At 38.9% G+C, this 18889-nt stretch overlaps 1 protein-coding gene across 5 annotated transcripts in view; it reads right to left on the bottom strand.

Annotated features, from left to right (window-relative positions):
• The window catches only part of WDR41 (WD repeat domain 41), a 22376-nt gene extending 12405 nt beyond the window's left edge, over positions 1 to 9971 (bottom strand). The window contains exons 1-6 of one of the 5 annotated variants that reach the window (XM_026067768.1): positions 9653 to 9722; positions 6264 to 6389; positions 5890 to 6005; positions 3111 to 3200; positions 2233 to 2321; positions 1539 to 1587 (exon numbers count right to left, since the gene is read on the bottom strand). In XM_026067768.1, coding sequence (XP_025923553.1) covers positions 1539 to 1587; positions 2233 to 2321; positions 3111 to 3143 — 171 coding nt within the window. In that variant the 5' untranslated portion in view covers positions 3144 to 3200; positions 5890 to 6005; positions 6264 to 6389; positions 9653 to 9722. Of the gene's footprint in view, positions 1 to 1538; positions 1588 to 2232; positions 2322 to 3110; positions 3201 to 5889; positions 6006 to 6263; positions 9589 to 9652; positions 9723 to 9831 lie in introns of those variants that run through there. The other 4 variants (XM_026067767.1, XM_026067769.1, XM_026067771.1 and 1 more) reach the window with 4 other exon arrangements.
• Between the last annotated feature and the right edge of the window lie 8918 nt (positions 9972 to 18889).

The following is an 18889-nucleotide window of genomic DNA, read 5'->3' as shown; positions in this document are numbered from 1 at the left end:
AAAAAAAAGAAAGAATCTCTGGAAGAACTGAAGAATGTAATTTGTATATTAAACTCATTTCAACAGAAATATTGGCCATTAAGCCTATTCAACTGCTGTCATGGCAATTCTGAATCGCTAACAAACCCTCCCTTGAATAAATGTTTTTATTTTAGTGATTTGAAAAACTTGAACTATCTTTATTGGCAAACACAGTATTGCCAAATTCCTGACAGCTTTATTTACTATGAATACTATCTACAGCTTCAAGCTGGTGGTTTAGATAATTTTGACTACTTCTGCTCTGTTTGTTTAGGCAAAACCTGATAAATATGCAAAAATATACTGTTCGTTTAAACACACAATTAAAATACTGAGTAGTTATAATTGTACACTTCTTTACACTTCTAGGTTAAGTTTTTAAATTAAAAATAGAAGAAGATTTGCTTTAGCAAAAATGTAGCAAGAATCCTACAGAAGTAGAAAATAGAATTCTATTCCTAAGCTGGACATCTAAATCAGTTTAATATTCATGAACTGCTCAGAACACCAAGTATATATACTCACATACATGTGTTTGAACATTCAAAAACAATTTCCTTTTTCAAATAACTAGGTTATAAAAGACCTTCAACAACAGTAAAGAACTAAAGAGAAGTAAGAAAAGTTATAAGTTCCCCTTCCGTATTTTAAAACCACACCATCACAAATGTCATAATTTTTTCATGATGTTTCCGTAACAGTTTATGGTCTGAGATTTCTTTCTTCCTCAACTAGAATGTTTGGTATTTCCAGTTTAGACAGCACACTGTATCTCCCTTTTAGACTTTCTATTTAACATCTACCTTGCATACTAAACGCAGGTCTAACACTCTTCTCTCCTCTATAATTTTCTCAAGGACATGGAGACACAGAGCAGGGGAGCAGAATGAAGGATACCACACTTACAGAGCACTATCTCCATGATAAACCTAACATCCTAAAAGGTTTCCAAAAGTTGAAATAGGATTTTTATCATAGCAAGCAAGTAAGGCCTTGTTTCTGCACTGCATGAAATGTTTAACTTCCACTGACTTTGGTGTCTGTCCAGTACTGTTTTGTCGTAGCTCTCCACTGAGACTAATCAGTACATTGTAAATAGTCATTCCAAATACAGTTATTAAAACATAGTTAAAATGAAAGTAGCTAGCAGAGAGCAGCAACTAGCTACATATTTGTGGAGTCAGGAGTCAACATCTTAGCGTTAACAGCAAACATTGAACATATTTTAAAGGAAGAATTAAAGTCACATGTTCATACACACTTCTGTTTTTCATGTCAACATTTCATCTCTAATTTCTGTGAAGTCACTACGCTCTCCCAAAACATTCTAACTTTAAAAATTTATCATTCTCTTGGGTTCACAACACAACTTTTACTTGCCAAGGTCTTTTTTGTAAGCTAAAATTGGACTGACACAATCCAGTTTTACATTATGCAAACAATAGCTGATATGAATCCACGAAGCAATTCTTATTTATTCTGTTAGAGCACACAAGCTATCCAAAAAACAAATGAACCTGAGCATTCCACAGAAATATGATTCCATCATCTCCTGCAGAAGCAAACCTGATAAAAAAAAAGTGAAAATTTTAATATCACATAATGTAATGGAATAGAAGTAGACAGTTATGCAAGATAAATATTTGCAAGGTATATCAAACACTGACTTTAATCTAAATAAAAATATATCTGAAAATCCCAATTACAGTTTATAAACTGAAGTCAGTACATTTAAATATAAGGTATTTGTTAACATATACTTAATAAAGAACAAGGCTTAAGAAGTCCAGTACACGCTATTATAAATATAAGCCCTCGTTACAGAACCAATTCGCTTGTTGATCAAAAATTTAATATGAGATCTTATACACTGAATGAAACCAAATTCTAAAACCAAATTCTATTAGTCAGAGCTGACTGACTGCAAGACATCTATTAAGTTACAAACCACTCATCTGAGTTCAGCCCATGAGTAGAGGAACCCAATGTTTATTATATTTTAAACAGTGGCTTAAAAGAACTCCCAAAGGGAGTGCATTTAATGAGCAGATTATGACCTCTGCTAAAAATTCAGCTAAAGGGTATACCCTACTAGGAAAAAATGGGTTCATTTTAGTCTGTTATTAGATTGCTAATCTAATCTTAACAAAGTCTAACTTAAATTCAACCTTTTACCTAGGCTAGACAGAATATCCGTAACAGTCTGCTTACATTTGCACCTTATCACCAATACAGCTACACTGAAGCTGCAGCACAGACGCAAGCTTTTCTAGTAAAGATGTATTGTGAGTTAAGAGAGCCTAGAACAGAAGCAAGACCATCCACAGAAGTTTGATTTCAGTTATTTGGAAATATACCTACCTTCTAAATTTTTATTTTGTTTTAGGTGTTAGCCAAGGGTTAAATGCAGTTAATACTGAGGGACCTAACTAAGATTTGCATTGTTTGCAAAGAAGCCATGAAATAGGAGAAGTTATATCACTTCTGATTTTTTTTCCTGTTACCAGCTTTAAATGTTTTCATTAACTGTATAAATGATCTTTCTTTTAGACTCTTACTTAGCAGTCATGATGCTTATGAAATTTGCTAACAGAATAAGTTTTCTGACATAAAGCCGTAATTTTTTTTTCCTTCTTCTCTGAAATACCCTGGCTTTCTTCTAGTATAGTAAAAAATGTGCCAAGTGTATTTTCTTCTTTTCATTAATTTATATTCATTTATCAAGTCCCTTCTTTGAAAAAGATTAGGGCAAAAAATCAATTTTCTATGCACACCTCTGATAAAATTAGTTTATTTTTAGTTCCCTTTCAGTTGTATTTTATTTTGTCATGAGGTCAAGAACTTAAAACAGTAGAACTTTCAAATTTGAGCAACCCCCCTTTCAATTCCAATTCATTTTTCAATTTATATTAGAACTGTGYGCCACTTGAACTAAATTCTTAAAAGACAACTAATCTTTGAAAGAAGGAATGAGGGTAATTCATCAACACAGAAGTTGTATAGAGTGCTGTTTTGTGTTTTTATTTTTCCTCTTCTAAGCAGAATTTCTGTTTAAAAATAAACGTATAGAGTAGAATCAGTCATCCTACAGAGGTATTCTGTTCACCAAGGTGGAGTTTCATGGGTCATCTGATTCTTTTCCAGTCATGATCACCATCCTCTATAACCTTGTCTGTTTCCTGAAGGAGCAAGGAATGGTCAAATGAGCAACAAAGAAAGCTATTCTTAAAATGTGTTATGATCTCTGTTTAGTTTAATGTGTCAAATGCTAGAGTATTACATGCAATTTTATCTCAGTTCATTTTTTGGAAGACTTTTGCTGAGGCTTAGCCTTTTTTGGTGGTCTTCCAATCAATATGACCCTTACTTCATGTTCAAAAAATACAACAGAAAAGAAGAAAAAAAGCAGCTTTCTGTTACATTTATACAGGATTTATTTAGTATCTTCAAAAACCAATCTGAGAAAATTTTCCACTCACTGGTTTTAGCTGCGCCACTGAGAAAACAAGAAAATCCTTCTGCAAAATTCTCAATAAGATGATATTATCTAAAGACCTGAAGCGTGAAACTTGGCTTACAACAGTTGACAAAAAGCACACAATGGAATGGCTGCAAAAACTAAATAAAAATATTTCAGAAGCTGAGTAACAATACTAATTTTACTGAAAAGAATCAAGTGAAAAATTTTATCAGCAGTTTAACAATGCAGAAACGACTATATTCTTGATAAATAAAAGCTTGGAATTACCGTCCAGTGAAGTGTTGCATTAAACTCCTAACTCTCAACATATTAACCGCCTATATAACTTACTCCTTATCCATATGTTATTTTATAACCTATCTGCAAACTGACCACCCAGGCTTTAGTTTTACACTGATTAGTATTAGTTTAGCTTCAATAATATACCTGCTCCTGTACATTGAAGCCCAGGATAGTAAAAGATTTTTTTGCATCAGTAAGTTCCTCCAGTCTGAAAATACCCTGGTATTTCCATGAAGACCAATTAGATTTATTCAGTGTATATGTTTTGGAAAAGAATGTATTTAGAGGAAAAATTATTAAAATAACTTGTCTGAAAAGGAAAGGACTAAAAAAATATATATATATATATATTCTATTTTTATATGAATCTTCTGGTGGACTATTTTTATTAATTTGCATTTTATTAATGCAAAAAATAAATTTGATGGAAATGCAAGCAACTTTTCTGGAATATATTTATGACATTAAGAATGAAAACTGACAGGCTAAAAATTCCCCACGAAGCCTTCTGTGGAAATTATATATATATTTACAAGATGATTTGGAAATAAGAATCTGTGGGCATTCCAAATTGGATGAGACCACCTGCCTGATCAATACACATGGGAAAGGAGATAATCTTCCTACACAAAATTCCTGCTATACACTGTGAGGCTATAAACCAAATCCTCACTCATGTTATATTCGTCTAATCTATTGATGAATGTGTTAGAAATCCTCTTCTGTGCTTAACCTATAAAAGATATAAACTACTATAGCTCCTTAACAGACAGACTCTTACCTATTACTTCACTTCTTAGTTCTGAAGGTTTCCTATCTAATTCTCCACATCAGCCAAGAGTCACTATGCTTATTACTGACTAAAAGTTTCACAATCTTACTTTTTAAGGCAGCTATATATTACTTCCTCTCTTGCAGGATTAAGTTAAATGAGAGAACAAACAAGGCTAATTTAGACGAAGCTAGGACAGAAGTCAGGTCACCAATGTGACAGTGTTATAACTCATTCTCTCAGTCACACATACAAAGTGACAATGGTAAATCCAGTGCCTTCATCTTTGCTTCATAACCAGTTTTCCAGCTTAGATGACTCCTCACACAGCGTTCATGATTAAAATTGGAGCTGGTTACAAAGAACTAAGAACAGAACAGTTAACGAAAACTGTCATGCACAAAATGCACAAAGCTAAAAATTAGAAGAGAAAAAAACAAAGGAACTGCAAGGATTGGAAGCAGTAAAGCAGGCTGAACAAGAGTAAACTGGAGGAGATATGCAATATGGAGATATACATATGTTGAGTAAGGTTGAGTAGGTAGCCATTCTGAATAGAATTAAAGTGGTGAAAAATTCAGAATCCGAGAAATTCACAAAAAAGTTGCATTAACCAAAGCTCAAGTGAATGAAGCACTAGAGTTTCAGAAGAAAGTACAAAACATGTGGCTTTAGGCGTTACTAAAAAAGTAGAGATGTGGGAGACATGACAAAAGATTGGAAAGAAAGGAATTGGAATAATCAATATTACTGATAATGTCATCTTCAGTTGCTACATTCAGGGTATCTCCAGGAGTCCATTAAGTTCTTCTGTAAAATCAAAAGCTGAAATAACAGTTATCTTCAAATCAAAAACATAAAGCACATAAATCCACTCAGAACAGAAGCAGGCACTACTGTGTGTTGCCCTGGGAAAAGTGTGTGCATGCACGTGGAGAAAGAAAAGTTCAACTCAGAAACAGCCTGAAAAGAAGGACTGAATTAGCTAAAGGTATTTCTTGTAGTTAAATGAATTTGTATCAAGAAACCTAACTCCATCACCATTGTTTTCTCATAGAAGTATAACTCATAAGAGAAGTCAAAAGAATTAAAAACATACTGTGAAAAAGGGGGCTTTTACTCTTTGCCTTTTTTACATACGGCCTCTTTTCCTAGCCCCCCACCAAAAAAACCCAAAACAAACAAAATGTTCAGAATTTGGATTTTTTAATTAAGTTCCCGCAGGTTCTGGCAGGAAAAAAAAAAAGGATTAAAAATACTTCTACATTTTTATAAACATTCATAGAAATATTCCCAAGGATGCTCTGAAGCAATTAAAAATGCAATTTCATACCTGCAGCCATCTATTTGTACTAGAAATCGTACTATATCTTGATGACCTTTCAATACAAGGAGCTCTGTGTAAGGATTCTGTATTTGTTCTTCACCAATGGTCTGTACAGATGATTTCTAAAAATTCATAAAAAAGGAAAATAAATTTTATTACTGACATAATTGTTTTCATTGGGTCTTTGCAATGTCTAATGCTATGGGTATATAGATTTGCTTGTGAATGTGCAGTTATATTTGAAGTTATATTAATTTAAGCTTCTGAATTATAATTTTGCCTTAATGAAAATCATAACCAAGAATCACTTCTTTTATTTCAAGTAAATAACATCCTTCTACAGCAAGTATTTAAAATTATGATATAAGCAGTTTAGTCACCAGCTATCAGGTGGAGTCAGCTTCATGACACAGTACGCCATCCACTCAGTTTTTCATTAAACTACACATCTTCCGAGAGGTCTGTGAACTTCTCATACCCTTCATCTACAATCCAATTTTTAAATCCTATATAAAGACGATATCTTTAAAATAAATACGAACAAATGTTTTTCTGTTATGTAATACATAAATCATTCCTTGGGTCTCTATTCACAAAGTACCAAAGCCAACAGCTTAGAAAGATGCAAAAAAAGATTAATCATTTTATAGAACAGCATCTGTAATTACCCCAGCTAGACTATTAATTAAAAGTACTATCAATCACTCAGAGCAAGCTGATCACTAGTCAGGGTCAACAAAACATTGTACAGGACTACAATTTCAAGGCATGACAGTTCTGCTAATCTCAATCATTGATTTGTTTCCATATGACAATTTTTACATGTTTAAAGTCTTCAGCATTCTGGAACAACTTGTTATTAGACATGATTTTAAATAAATAAATAAATAAATAAATAGCTTGGTAGTAACTTGGTGACAGCATTCTCATGCTTCCAGCTTTATTTTACATGACAGTCAACATTGTCTTACTTCCAGGACTTTTTATTCTTTGAAGTGTTCAAAAGAATCTACTCCTAGCACTACTGTAAAACAGCAATTACATTTAGCTGTAATTACAATTACAGGAGAGGTACACCTATACGAAGAACAAACATATTATCCTCAGAAAGGTCAGCATTTTCTTGCAGAAATAAAAAATTATTTTCTATTACTTCTGTATTGGTCCTATGATATTATTCTTCACAAGTTAAGAATGACAACATTAATAAATAGGAAAAGTAATCTGTGTTTATTTTTAAAACTAAGAGGTTGTCAGTATCCTAGTTTTTGTGATTTTATCTTGGTTTTGTGATATCTGAGGCATTTCATGAAGCAACTGTTCCTCATTTTATATAATTATGTTAGAATAGCAGTTCCTGCTTAAAATAATGCAAGTCTAGTCCCCACAGTTATAAAGAAAAGTGCACAAATATGGAAACTACAAGTTCAGTTGTGAAAATCCAACCCAAAAACTTCTTTAAAAAAAAGTTTGAAAAATCTTAGGCAAATATCAGCATCATTTAACAGATGACATTAACTATATTGTAATCAGAAGACTTCCAATTTTTATTTACTAATAGAAAAACACATTCACAAGATTGTAACACTGTTTTGAACAATTTTTTTTTTAGAAATGTTATTTCTAACATTAACATTGCAATATTATATTCCATTGTTGCTTCATAATCAATACAAGATGGTGCTACTTCTTTTGAACAACCTGTCCAATCTTAATTCTGCCATTTCTAAGAATGCCTCTGAATACTGAAAGGTACAGTGCTGATGAAGTACTATAGGTACCAACAAAATGAACTGCAGTTTTTCCTCCAACACTGTCATATCCAAGATATTCCCTTTTCAAATCTTCATTAATATTTACTGAAATGTTGGGTTAGGTGCATTTTATTTAAATAGAAAAATCTATTTTTGTATAAATAACTATTAATTGAACTCTCTTGTAGTACCATCAAATTTTTAGAAGAGAAAAATAGATGCTGATGCTAATAGAATCTATTCCCTGTTTGTACGCTTTCATGTAGGACCTATAAGCATCACCACGATAATCAGTAAAATAACCACAACATTGATCTCAGCTTCAGAACTTCCCATAATCCCTGTAATCTGAGTATTTAAGAGTGGGATTTTCAAAAGCAGTTCACCAAAAATACATGTGCAAGAGTATATAGACATACCTCTGTATGTATCACACAGCATGATAAATTAGCTTATATGGAGTGCTGTGCTACTGTAGTTAGATTGCTCCCATTACCAGAGCTACTCTGCTTAGAGACATAGACCATGCCCATCAACTTAAGAGATTTAGGTGCTTAAGTCTAATTGATTTTCAATTCCATTGTAAAGAAAAAAATGGGTTAGGATAAATTTACATTTCATCAATTTGAAACAGCTTTGCCAAAGGGCTTTTGCCTTTCATCCAGCACAATGTCAGACTTGAATACATCTGGCCTCTATCGCTGGCTGAAGGCACAGCACATGAAACAAAACTAAGTCTATGGCCCACACACTATTATGGGCTTCTTTAGCTATTTCATGAGAGGACAGAGAGAATTAAGGATTATGAAGATCATCTTTAGATGAAAAAATATTACCTAATGCAAAAAAAAAAAAAAAGCATTTTGGGACTGACTGTTATATATTATTCAGTTTTGTACAGAGAAGCAAAATGACCACCATCATTCAGCAAGACAGTAGCAGCAACGGCAACACAACTCCAGTGGATCAGATTTAAGAAAGCTATGAACAGCAGAATGAAAGAACTGGACTGTACCTTGATTCACACTCATAATCAGAGCTTAAACTTTGGAAAGGGACACATAGCAATGTAGCTTTCTAGCACATCACAGAATGCTGTTATATATTTCCCATCTTCTTTTTAAAAAGTACTGCACAGAAACCTGCTAAACATGACCATAACATAATCAACATTTTGTCTGAGTACAAAAGTCAGAGGCATTCCTGGACATCCMTATTCCAAACTGGTACAGATTCAAATTTCTACCAAAGTAAACACCAGCATTTACTACACCAGAGTGTAGTATTGTCATGGCATACTCATGTTCAGTAGCTGAAAAGGAATCACTTCTTCCTATTTGCCTAGGTTGCAAAAGCACCAAGGGCAAGGAGCCCAGTAACAGCATTCATCAACTCTTGTTAAGGAGAAGTCCAGGCTGAGAAATTCGGAAGTGTTAGGGACAAGGAAATCCCAATAAAGTATCCCTCAAATCCTGTAAAGTTGCATTTTGAGTAAAACATCAGGAGGGATACCTGTATTTAGTGCATGACATAAGCCCAGTTTACTTTATGGGTGAGAAACTGAAAAGAAATGCTAAAAAAAACTCTTATAGACTACAACTAAGCAATACAAATAATCAGTTACAGCCCATAATTTATATTATCGATGGGGGGTGCTGAAGAAGGCCTCCACACGCCGGCTGCTGTACAACATAGCCGCCCGCTTCGCCAAGGCGCGTGCTGAGCCGGCGGGCAGGAGCCGGGACCGCCCCGACAGGGACGGCTCCCGAGCCCCTGGGCTCCTTGCGGGGTTTGCTGCTGAGTTTGGGGTGGGTTGGGGGTTTTTCCCCCCTTCTTCTCGCTCTCCTTCCCTCCCTTCAGCGAAGCTTCCACCCCTTCCTAACAGCGAGGAACCTCCCCGTGCAGCGCACTGCCCCTGAAGGACCCTGGCTCTGGAGAGCCCCGCGCAGGGCCGAGCCGTGCTACCCCCTGCCCGGCTCCGCAGGCGGCCCCATGCCGCCCCCCAGCTTCCTCACCACGCCCCGCCGGGGCCAGGCTGCGGGGGGGCGCCCGTCGACACCGGCGGCGACACCGGCGGCGGCTCGCGAGAGCCGGGGGAAGCGCGGCCCCGCCCCCCACCAACGGCCCCAACGCTCCTCTCGGTCCCTCCTCCCGCGCGAGCCGCACCGCCCCCTGCCTCCCCCCGCCGCCTTACCTCCGCCAGGCCCTGCGGCTCCCGGCCGCCCCCGATCAGCCACCGCAGCATCGGCAGCCGCGCCGGCACGCCCTCCCGCACGGCCACCCGTGCCGGCGCCGGGACTGTCGCTCGCCGCCGCTGCAACCGGCGGCTCGGCAGCCTCCCTGCACCGCCCCGGGCCTCCCGCTGGGAGGAAGGCCTTCTTAATCGAGCTCCGCGCGCAGACCAGCCCTCGAGCGGGCAGGGCCGAGACGGGCCCGAGCAATCGACCGCCGAGTGGGCACGGCGCCGCCACGCGGGGGCGCGCCGCTGGCAGAGGCTGTCCGCGGGGCGGGGGCGGTGCGCGCTCGCGGCGGCGGGGCGGCCGTTAGGCGGGAGGCGGGAGGCGGGAGGAGGCACCGAGGCCGGGAGAGCGCTGATCTGCGACTGCCGGGGTCCATAGGCGCGTCGCGGGTGTCCCTTCCACCGCTCCCCCCAAATGCTTGGCTTTTTTCTTACCATAACCCTGCCAACGCTTGATTTCCAAAGAAACTTTGAACTCCTGCTTGGACTCTTTGGAAGTTCTTGGCTTGAACAAGGTCCTGTTGACTAATTCTGTAGTTTAATTGCATAAAGCAAGCATATTAATTAGATACAATGAATAAGTAACAAAACATTTTCCTTTATTAGCTTTTACTTGTTGTCTTGTAATTTCAGGGAAAATTTGTTGTCATGTTAAAACAAAACAAGAATAATTATACCATTTTATCATGACCTTATTTATTTGTTTTCCAAAGTACACAGCCCCCCCCGATTTTTCTATAATAGATAGATTTTCCTTGACTGTGACTATCTGCATTCTCCATGTCTGAATTTCCTTTCGTTCTGCCATGTCCTTCTCAAAACACACTAACAAATACAGTACACTGTCTTCAAAATGAGGTTGCACCAAAATAATGGCCTCATGTAATTCACAATCCTGCTCCTTCTGTGTCTTTATAAAACGATCTTGTCAGCCTTTTTGAATTTTAGATGCACATGGAGCAAGATCTTCACAAACCCCATTCCTGAGCTGACACAGGTAGTGGAGAATCCCATAATGTGTAAAAACCTATCCAGTGGGCACTGCTTTGCATAGCCGAGCAGTAAATTTCATTTGTTATCTGGTTGCCTGTTCACCAACATTGTTACAGGTAATCAATGCTTACCACACAGTGTCATGAGGCGTAACTGAGATTTCCCAAATACCTAGAGCAGGAAATAACAGTGATTTATTAAAAGCTGAACTTCTAGTAGTGGCCAACCTGTGTGTGAAAAGCATGGTTAAGTCTAAGATGAAATGCTGCGGTATTGAGGTAAGTTTGGCAAATTTTGGTGGCATGCCAGCTGAATGTTGCAGGATGTTAACTTTTGAGAATTCTTTGCAACTTCTCAGTAGACTAAAGTTTAGGACAAGCATAAACTGCTTTTAAAGTAGGGCATGTTTACTTCTACTTTAGCATACACCTACTTTTCCATTTAGTCATCATAAAGTTTCATCATGCTAGATTCACATTCCAGTTTAGATGTGCTGTTCCTACAGACAAAGGACACAATCAGTGAGATTACTTTGGGCATGCAGTTACATCTGCCAGAATTTCCATGGAACTGGAATCCTCAACTACAGTATCCTTACTGATACTCCTTCCAAAAACTGAAAATAGAGGGGAGAGCACTCACTACCCCAGATGCAGGGGCAGGGAATGCTGCTTACTCAAACTAGAAATATGAGTAAGGATCTTCTTTCTTCTTTAATGCAGTGAGGAAAATACACTCCTTGACTTTAGACCTCCTTTCCTGCCATACCTTCTTATTTTAATCTATGCCATTGTATCACAATTGACACATTTGGAGGCAGCAGGGTAGAAAAAATGCAGTGCAGAAAGCTATGCTGTACAGCATCTTTGTAGATAAATACAGAGCCTTAACCTTTGTGGCAGCCAATCTGGAAGGTTATAAATGTTATACCATCTTTGTAAAGGCTCCTTAGAATGCATTCTTCAAAACAAGAATTGGAAATACACCAGGTTCTTACATGGTGTAAATGGAGCCAAAAGCCTTGTATGGCTTTGTTGGACTTTAGAAGACCGCCTTTTGTCTCAGTAATTAAATCTGACTTCAGAACTCAGCTTTTGGATATCTTTGAATTTCTTCCTTAAAATAACAATGCAGGTTGCTTCCAGCTCTTTTACTTCACTTTCCATTTCACTGCCTTTGTATCTCTTATGAATTTCTGTGTACTTCTTTTTTAAATAGTTCTTTCAATCTTAAAAAAATGGTATTCCAAACAGCTAATGTATTGTATACTTCATGGAAGCAGAAACTTCTTCTCTGTTTCCCAGGTTAGTTTATATAATTATTATATTTGTAGCAATGTCTAGATAATGAGTGGAATTCACCATAGCATCCTGGTTGCCAAGTCTAGATGCAGTGTTTTCTTAAATGTAATGGCATATTATTGGCAGTCATTAGCCATTGGCAAAGGGTTGTGTTAAGGCTCTTCAACAATATGGAAATGATGGGTCAGTTTGAGGGTAACTCTCACTGTGTGAAACTTGCCACATATATTCTGATTACACTTGCAAAAGGAGACCCCTCCCACAAACTTAGCACTTCTTGTCCCCTGGCCTTTGTAACTTAATGAAGGAGTGCATTTTCTTTCTTCCTTGGAATATGATGGCTGCCTTTTCTATCTAGCCCTGATGAGAGCTTGACCTCTATTACAGTGATTAGGCTCTCTTCCTCTCTGTGCTCTCTTAATTAACATTTTTAACATGTCACTTTAATTGTACATGTCTTCCTGCTTGCCTGGCTTCTCTTGTTGTATCAACCAAAAACATCAAGATAAACCCTTCAAAATCCTATGTCTTGAGAAATAGCCATTTTACAGTCATCTCATTAGACATAACATTAATGTTGCTGTGACATTTTCATGGTGAAAGTACTGTACAGCAGTTACACTGTGTTAGGGTGCTTAGCATTTGTAACCCTCTCCTCCAAACACTGTCAGTTTAAGGCAGGCTCAGTAACATATGGCATTTTCATTTTCTTATCATCTTATCCCTGAAACAATCATTAATAAGAAGAAGCTTTTCACACAGTCATCTGCAGTCCTATTAATAAACTCCTTAATGGCTTATTTACTGTAGACATCAATGCATTTAAACAAAAGGACCAATTTGTTTGCGGCATGAGCTTGTATATCACAGAATCACAGAATGGTTGAGGTTGGAAGGGACCTCTGGAGGTCATCTAGTCCAACCCCCCTGCTCAAACAGGGTCACCTAGGGCACGTTGCACAGGATCGCGTCCAGGTGGGTTTTGAATATCTCCAGAGAAGGAGACTCCACAACCTCTCTGGGCAACCTGTTCCAGTGCTCTGTCACCCTCACAGTGAAGAAGTTTTTCCTCATGTTCAGATGGAACTGTCTGTGTTTCAGTTTGTGCCCGTTGCCTCACGTCCTGTCGCTCTTCACCACTGAAAAGAGTCTGGTCCCATCCTCTTGACACCCTCTCTTCAGATACTTGTACACATTGATAAGATCTCCTCTCAGCCTTCTCTTCTCCAAGCTAAACAGGCCCAGCTCTCTCAGTCTTTCCTCATAAGAGAGATGCTCCAGTCCCCTAATCATCTTTGTAGCCCTTCGCTGGACTTGCTCCAGTAGTGCCACATCCCTCTTGTACTGGGGAGCCCAGAACTGGACGCAGTACTCCAGATGTGGCCTCCCCAGGGCTGAGTAGAGGGGGAGAATCACCTCCCTCCACCTGCTGGCAACACTCTTCCTGATGCACCCCAGGATACCATTGGCCTTCTTGGCCACAAGGGCACATTGCTGCCTCATGCTTAACTTGGTGTCCACCAGCACTCCCAGGTCCTTCTCTGCAGAGCTGCTTTCCAGCAGGTCAACCCCCAACCTGTACTGGTGCCTGGGGTTATTCCTCCCCAGGTGCAGGACCCTGCATTTCCCTTTGTTGAACTTCATGAGGTTCCTCTCTGCCCACCTCTCCAGCCTGTCCAGGTCTCTCTGAATGGCAGCACAACCCTCTGGCGTATCCRCCACTCCTCCCAGTTTTGTATCGTCAGCAAACTTGCTGAGGGTGCACTCTGTGCCTTCATCCAGGTCATTGATGAAGAAGTTGAACAAGACTGGACCCAGTACTGACCCCTGGGGGACACCGCTAGCTACAGGCCTCCAACTAGACACTGCGCCACTGATCACAAAACTCTGAGCTCTGCCATACATATGTGTGAGTTCTCTGAGCTCACACATACATATATATGTACACACAAAACCAAAACACATAGGTATGGATCTGTGTAGCTATATCTAATATATATGTACATCAGAATTTAATTTTATATAGGAGAGAGAAAAGCTGATTATTGTACCAGTGCTGCTACTCTGTTTACAGATTGCTGCAGTCCATTACAGTTTCCTTAAATTATGTAATTTAAATTTTTCTATAGACAGTATTTATTGAATTAGATTATGAGTAGTAAGTGCAAGTAAACAATTTCTTTAGAATCAGTCTTATTTTAAAAACAACTTAGAAAGATTTTTATGAAGAATGAACTAGAATATGTTTTTTAAAGACAAGTTCTCTAAACCTAGCCATACCTTTGAGATATAATGTGTTGTGCTTCAGTTTCAAAATCCATGCCTAATCCAGACAGTATGTTCCGTTATGTCTAATAAATATATCAGTTGAAAAGCACCTCCAAGGATTTCACACTCTTCCAGGATCAAATACAGTCCAAAATATTTCACATGTTAAAGAAACAAAGTTAGAAGCAGAGTTGTCCAGCCAATGTGATATTTTAATGAACAGTATTATACTCCTCCATGCCCAGCATATATACCTTAAAAATCTGTTCTGCTGTGCTTTTTTCTTCAATTTCTGCTAAATCCACCCTCTTAGGCTAATAGGTCATTGCATTCCCCAGGTCAGGTAACTGGTACAAATGCTCAGACATCCATCGGTCCTGCAGAAAAGGTGTCCCTTTCAAACAGTGGGCCATCTTAGAGGTACGATGTGTCACATCACTACATTTCTCAACCTCAGGATCAGCATACAGGTTCAGGAGGAGGAGGCTGGCTATGTCCCCTCTGTTTGCTAAGGACTGGAGCTCATCCTGCAGTGCCACCCGAGTAGACTGGGTTCCCCCTCCTGGCCTGAGCCCATATTGTGCTGGGCCTAGGAGATGAGCTTCCATTAGGTGAGCTTGGAGCTGGCTCCTCCAGGAACTTGCTAGGGAATGGGAGGGAGTTCAGCAGCGAGTGGTAGTTAACTACAATCAATGCATCCTGAGTAGTTCCTGTGGTGGCAGCCATAGTGTTGTCTGTGAGAGAGGGAAAATGTTTCTCCCCTGAAGGAGGCATCAGCTGTTCCCATTAACAGTAGCTGGAGTTGCCCATGGGCCAAAGAGCATATGGATTCACATCCAGAGATGCGAATAAATAATACTGCATTTTATAAGATACAGATTTTCTGGGCTGCAGGAAGGGTCTTTGTCATTCTACTAGTCAACAGCTCCAGCTACCCTTGAAACGACATTGGGAACTCATGTGTTGCCCATTAATATGGGATCTCCTTATCATGATGTCTTCTTTTTTTTGCTGTTCAGGTGACGCATGATGTGCACAAACACACAATAACCCTGCCTCTAGCAACAGAGGTCCCTTGTGGTCCACCTTGCCCCACAGACCGCGTGGAGTAGGACTGCCGAGTTCACGGTTCTTTGGCACCTGGGCAGCTCACTTGATGGAACAACCCAGCAGGAGGTACCCAAGTGCTTCGGGTCTGACAGCGGTGCTGCAGCTCCTCATATAAGCTGTGAGGGAGTCAACTAGCCCAGTGCGTCCATCCACTCTTTCATGGAAAATTTCAAGGGGCTGGGAAGCCAGGGAGGAGGGTTATTCTTAATGAAGCTAAACTGGTGACTTGTTGCAATTCTCAAGGAAATGGAATTACCTCCTTCTCCCTGGCTTTAGATTTAACATCCAAACATGCAAAAGGTACATTGAGTTCTTCTGTCCAGTCTGAATCATAATCCAGGATGTGAAAATTCACAAAAGGTGCAGATGAATGCTAAGAGGTAGGAAGAAATTATCCATATTTTTCTAACAGCAAGAATATTTGTGTTTAGTTGTAATTTGTGGCAAAGATTCAGGTAAATTCTCACTTTTGCTGCACTGGGTTCATAAACTCCTAGTTTAAAGTTAAGCAAAGACTTATGTTAATACTAATTTACTTGATTAGAAATGTGTTTGTATATTTCCATTTTTAATGCTTTGATTTGCCACATTATCCAGTTTAATTGTGCTTGAATGATCACTTTTCTGTCTCCAGGAAACCTATGGTCTTCGCTGCTATGTGGCTGATGTCATTTAGTCTTTTCTAATGCATGTTTTGAATAAATATGCTTTTTTTTTGTATCTTGTGTATCTTGTATTTGTTTGATTGTGTGTGTGTGTGTGTGTGTGTGTGTGTGTGAAAAGAAACAGAGTATCATACATACAGCCATATTGCTGTGTTTCACTTTGCAAAGTGTATTGGTACACTCTTCGTTGCCAAGTTCTGCTATTGTACTTTTGCTGAAGGACTAAGGAAGCAGATACTATAAGACAGAATAAACATTCACGGGTTCCTAAGACTCTTACTCTACTTCGTAAAGAAAATGAAGAGAATAATTTTTTGGGACTTGCAGTAAAAATTGCAAGATGCTCTGGTCTTAAGTGGAGTGTGATGGCAACATAAGCCCCCAGGTGGCATTCTAACCTTGTTTTTCTGAATCATTTATGTTCATAAAGAATGGATCTGATTCTTTTGTTTAAAAAGAAWTTTTCCTCACCCTTATGGTAGATTTGAACAAAGAAATTAAAGCTGTACTCTGTTCTATTTATTTTTAAAGTTTCCAATTTGTACCTGTTTTGGTAATTCAAATGCAGTAGCCTCAAACCCAGCTTGAAATCTGATAGACATCTAATGGAATCATGTAAATTGTGCTATATTCCAGATATTAAAGTCTATAAGCTAATGATGTCCTGCAACAGCTACTTAATAAAGGATACCACTGAAATTTTAAAGATCACAATTACAGTAAAATTAGTTACATTTCAACAACTTTATGAGAAAAGTGTAAATCCAATTATGACTAACACTTTACAACACATGGGTATTAACTGATGCTGGGTCACAATGAAATCCAGACAGAATTCAATATTATGGCTACATGAAACCAAAGAGACCAATGGGATTTACATTCCCGTCTAGAAGTAAAAACAGGTAGCCCTTTGCAAGGAGCAGGATTTGCACATCCTAACTTAGGCCCCCTGTTTGGGTGCTGAAGATTGACCTTCAGCTCCCTTCATCCTCAGAGGTACAAGGCTTCTACTCAGATTGACTCAGAGTATCCCATGTAGCTCCTAATCTGAGTTACTCTCTGCTGAAGCATCTCTCTCCTCATCAGCTTCACAGTGTTAAGGTTGGTGTCTAGTGTCAAGCAGTTTAAGTGCCTCCTCATATGATGTATTTTCTTCTTCAACCATCTCATGCCCAGTCGTTATTTTGCAGGCGAACACATATGTGCTTTCTCCTGCACTGAAGGTGGGAGGAGTGCCACAAAGAAACCTCACTGGCCCCCTCAAATCCCCTCTTCCAACTCACCTTCATATCGAAGCCCCCAACTTCCTCAGAAACAACCAGGCTGATGTGCTACAAGTTGTGCCTATGGCCCTGACCAACACTGTCACCATGTGCTGCCCCATCTGCATCGCCTTGTGGTGTCTTCTCTTGTAGTTAGATTATAAACTCTTTGAAAGATGGACAGTTTTACCCTGCGTTTGTACAGCACTCAGCCAAACAGGAACGTTGTCCCTACTTAGGATTCCAGTGGGAGAGAGCAGCACAAATACACAGTAATCATATTTAATAAAACAAATGGAAATAATTTAAACTGCTGCTTAAAATACATTGGCATGTAATAGGTCATAAATAAAAGCAAATCTACATATTGCCTTGGAAATCTTTCAGAGTATATTTTAGGAGGAGACAGTACATCTCAGTACCATCAACCCCACTTTTTGAAGCAACAAAATATTGCTGTAGCAGTGTAAGGTTGTTGGTAGCCAAGAAATGCAGGAGGAAAGTTTGAGTTCAACTTTTCACCTGCTCTGCCATGTTTCAGACCTAAAACTCTTAACAGCTCACCTGAAAAGTCATTTCACTATATATTTAGGGACTAAGCCTTAGCCCATACTAGTCACTTACAAGTGACATCATTGGAGCTTGGATTTGGCAAATGAAAAATTCCTTTGGATTTAAACAGATTCTGAAGCAAAGCCCTGCATAGTCATGCACAATGGCACATAAATAACCCTTTTTAGACTGTTTTCTACTGTGCATGTGACATATTCTATTTAGTTTGTCAACCCTGTTTGTCAACCACATTTTTTCATGCTGTGTTTTCTAGTGGCATTTAGGTACAGTTAAGTGTTAAGCATAGATTCATAATTTTAATAGCTGGTCCCCTTCATAATAAGTGCAAAAATGGTTGTGGGGTATTCTTTTGTTCCCTAACTCAAATGTGATTGAGAGAGTTGTTTGCCTTTATAAGAAATAAGAGGAAAAGTATAGCCTGACAGCTGACTGTAGTAAATAGATTCATGCATGTAGCAAAGAGGTCCAAAATGGAAAAAGCCTCACTGTCTTAACTGCCATGAACACCGTGGTGGCTACAGCAAAGGTCTTCAACACTTACAGCACAGTTACCTAAGTAATCACAGTGAGAGCACTGGCCACTTCTTGGTGTCCTCTGGGGTCCTGCCAAAGAAGAAGGTATTGAATTTCCTCTTCTATTAATTGTTAATTCCCTTTGGGTGATACTCTTTCCCTGAGTATAGGAATACATTGGCAATATGAGGCAGCTATGCAAATAATCTATGCAACCATAGCAGAGAGATACTTCTAGTACAGATATGGACTTATAAAGACCAATGTACAGGACACTAGCAAGATGTCATTCACTGAATTATGTACAAGCCTGGTCACTGAGTCA

The sequence above is a fragment of the Apteryx rowi genome, unplaced genomic scaffold (assembly GCF_003343035.1).
Source record: "Apteryx rowi isolate R43461 unplaced genomic scaffold, aptRow1 scaffold_262, whole genome shotgun sequence".
Classification (NCBI taxonomy): Eukaryota; Metazoa; Chordata; class Aves; order Apterygiformes; family Apterygidae; genus Apteryx; species Apteryx rowi.
Note: the sequence above shows the minus strand (reverse complement) of the source record. Positions and strands in the feature narration are given on the sequence as shown.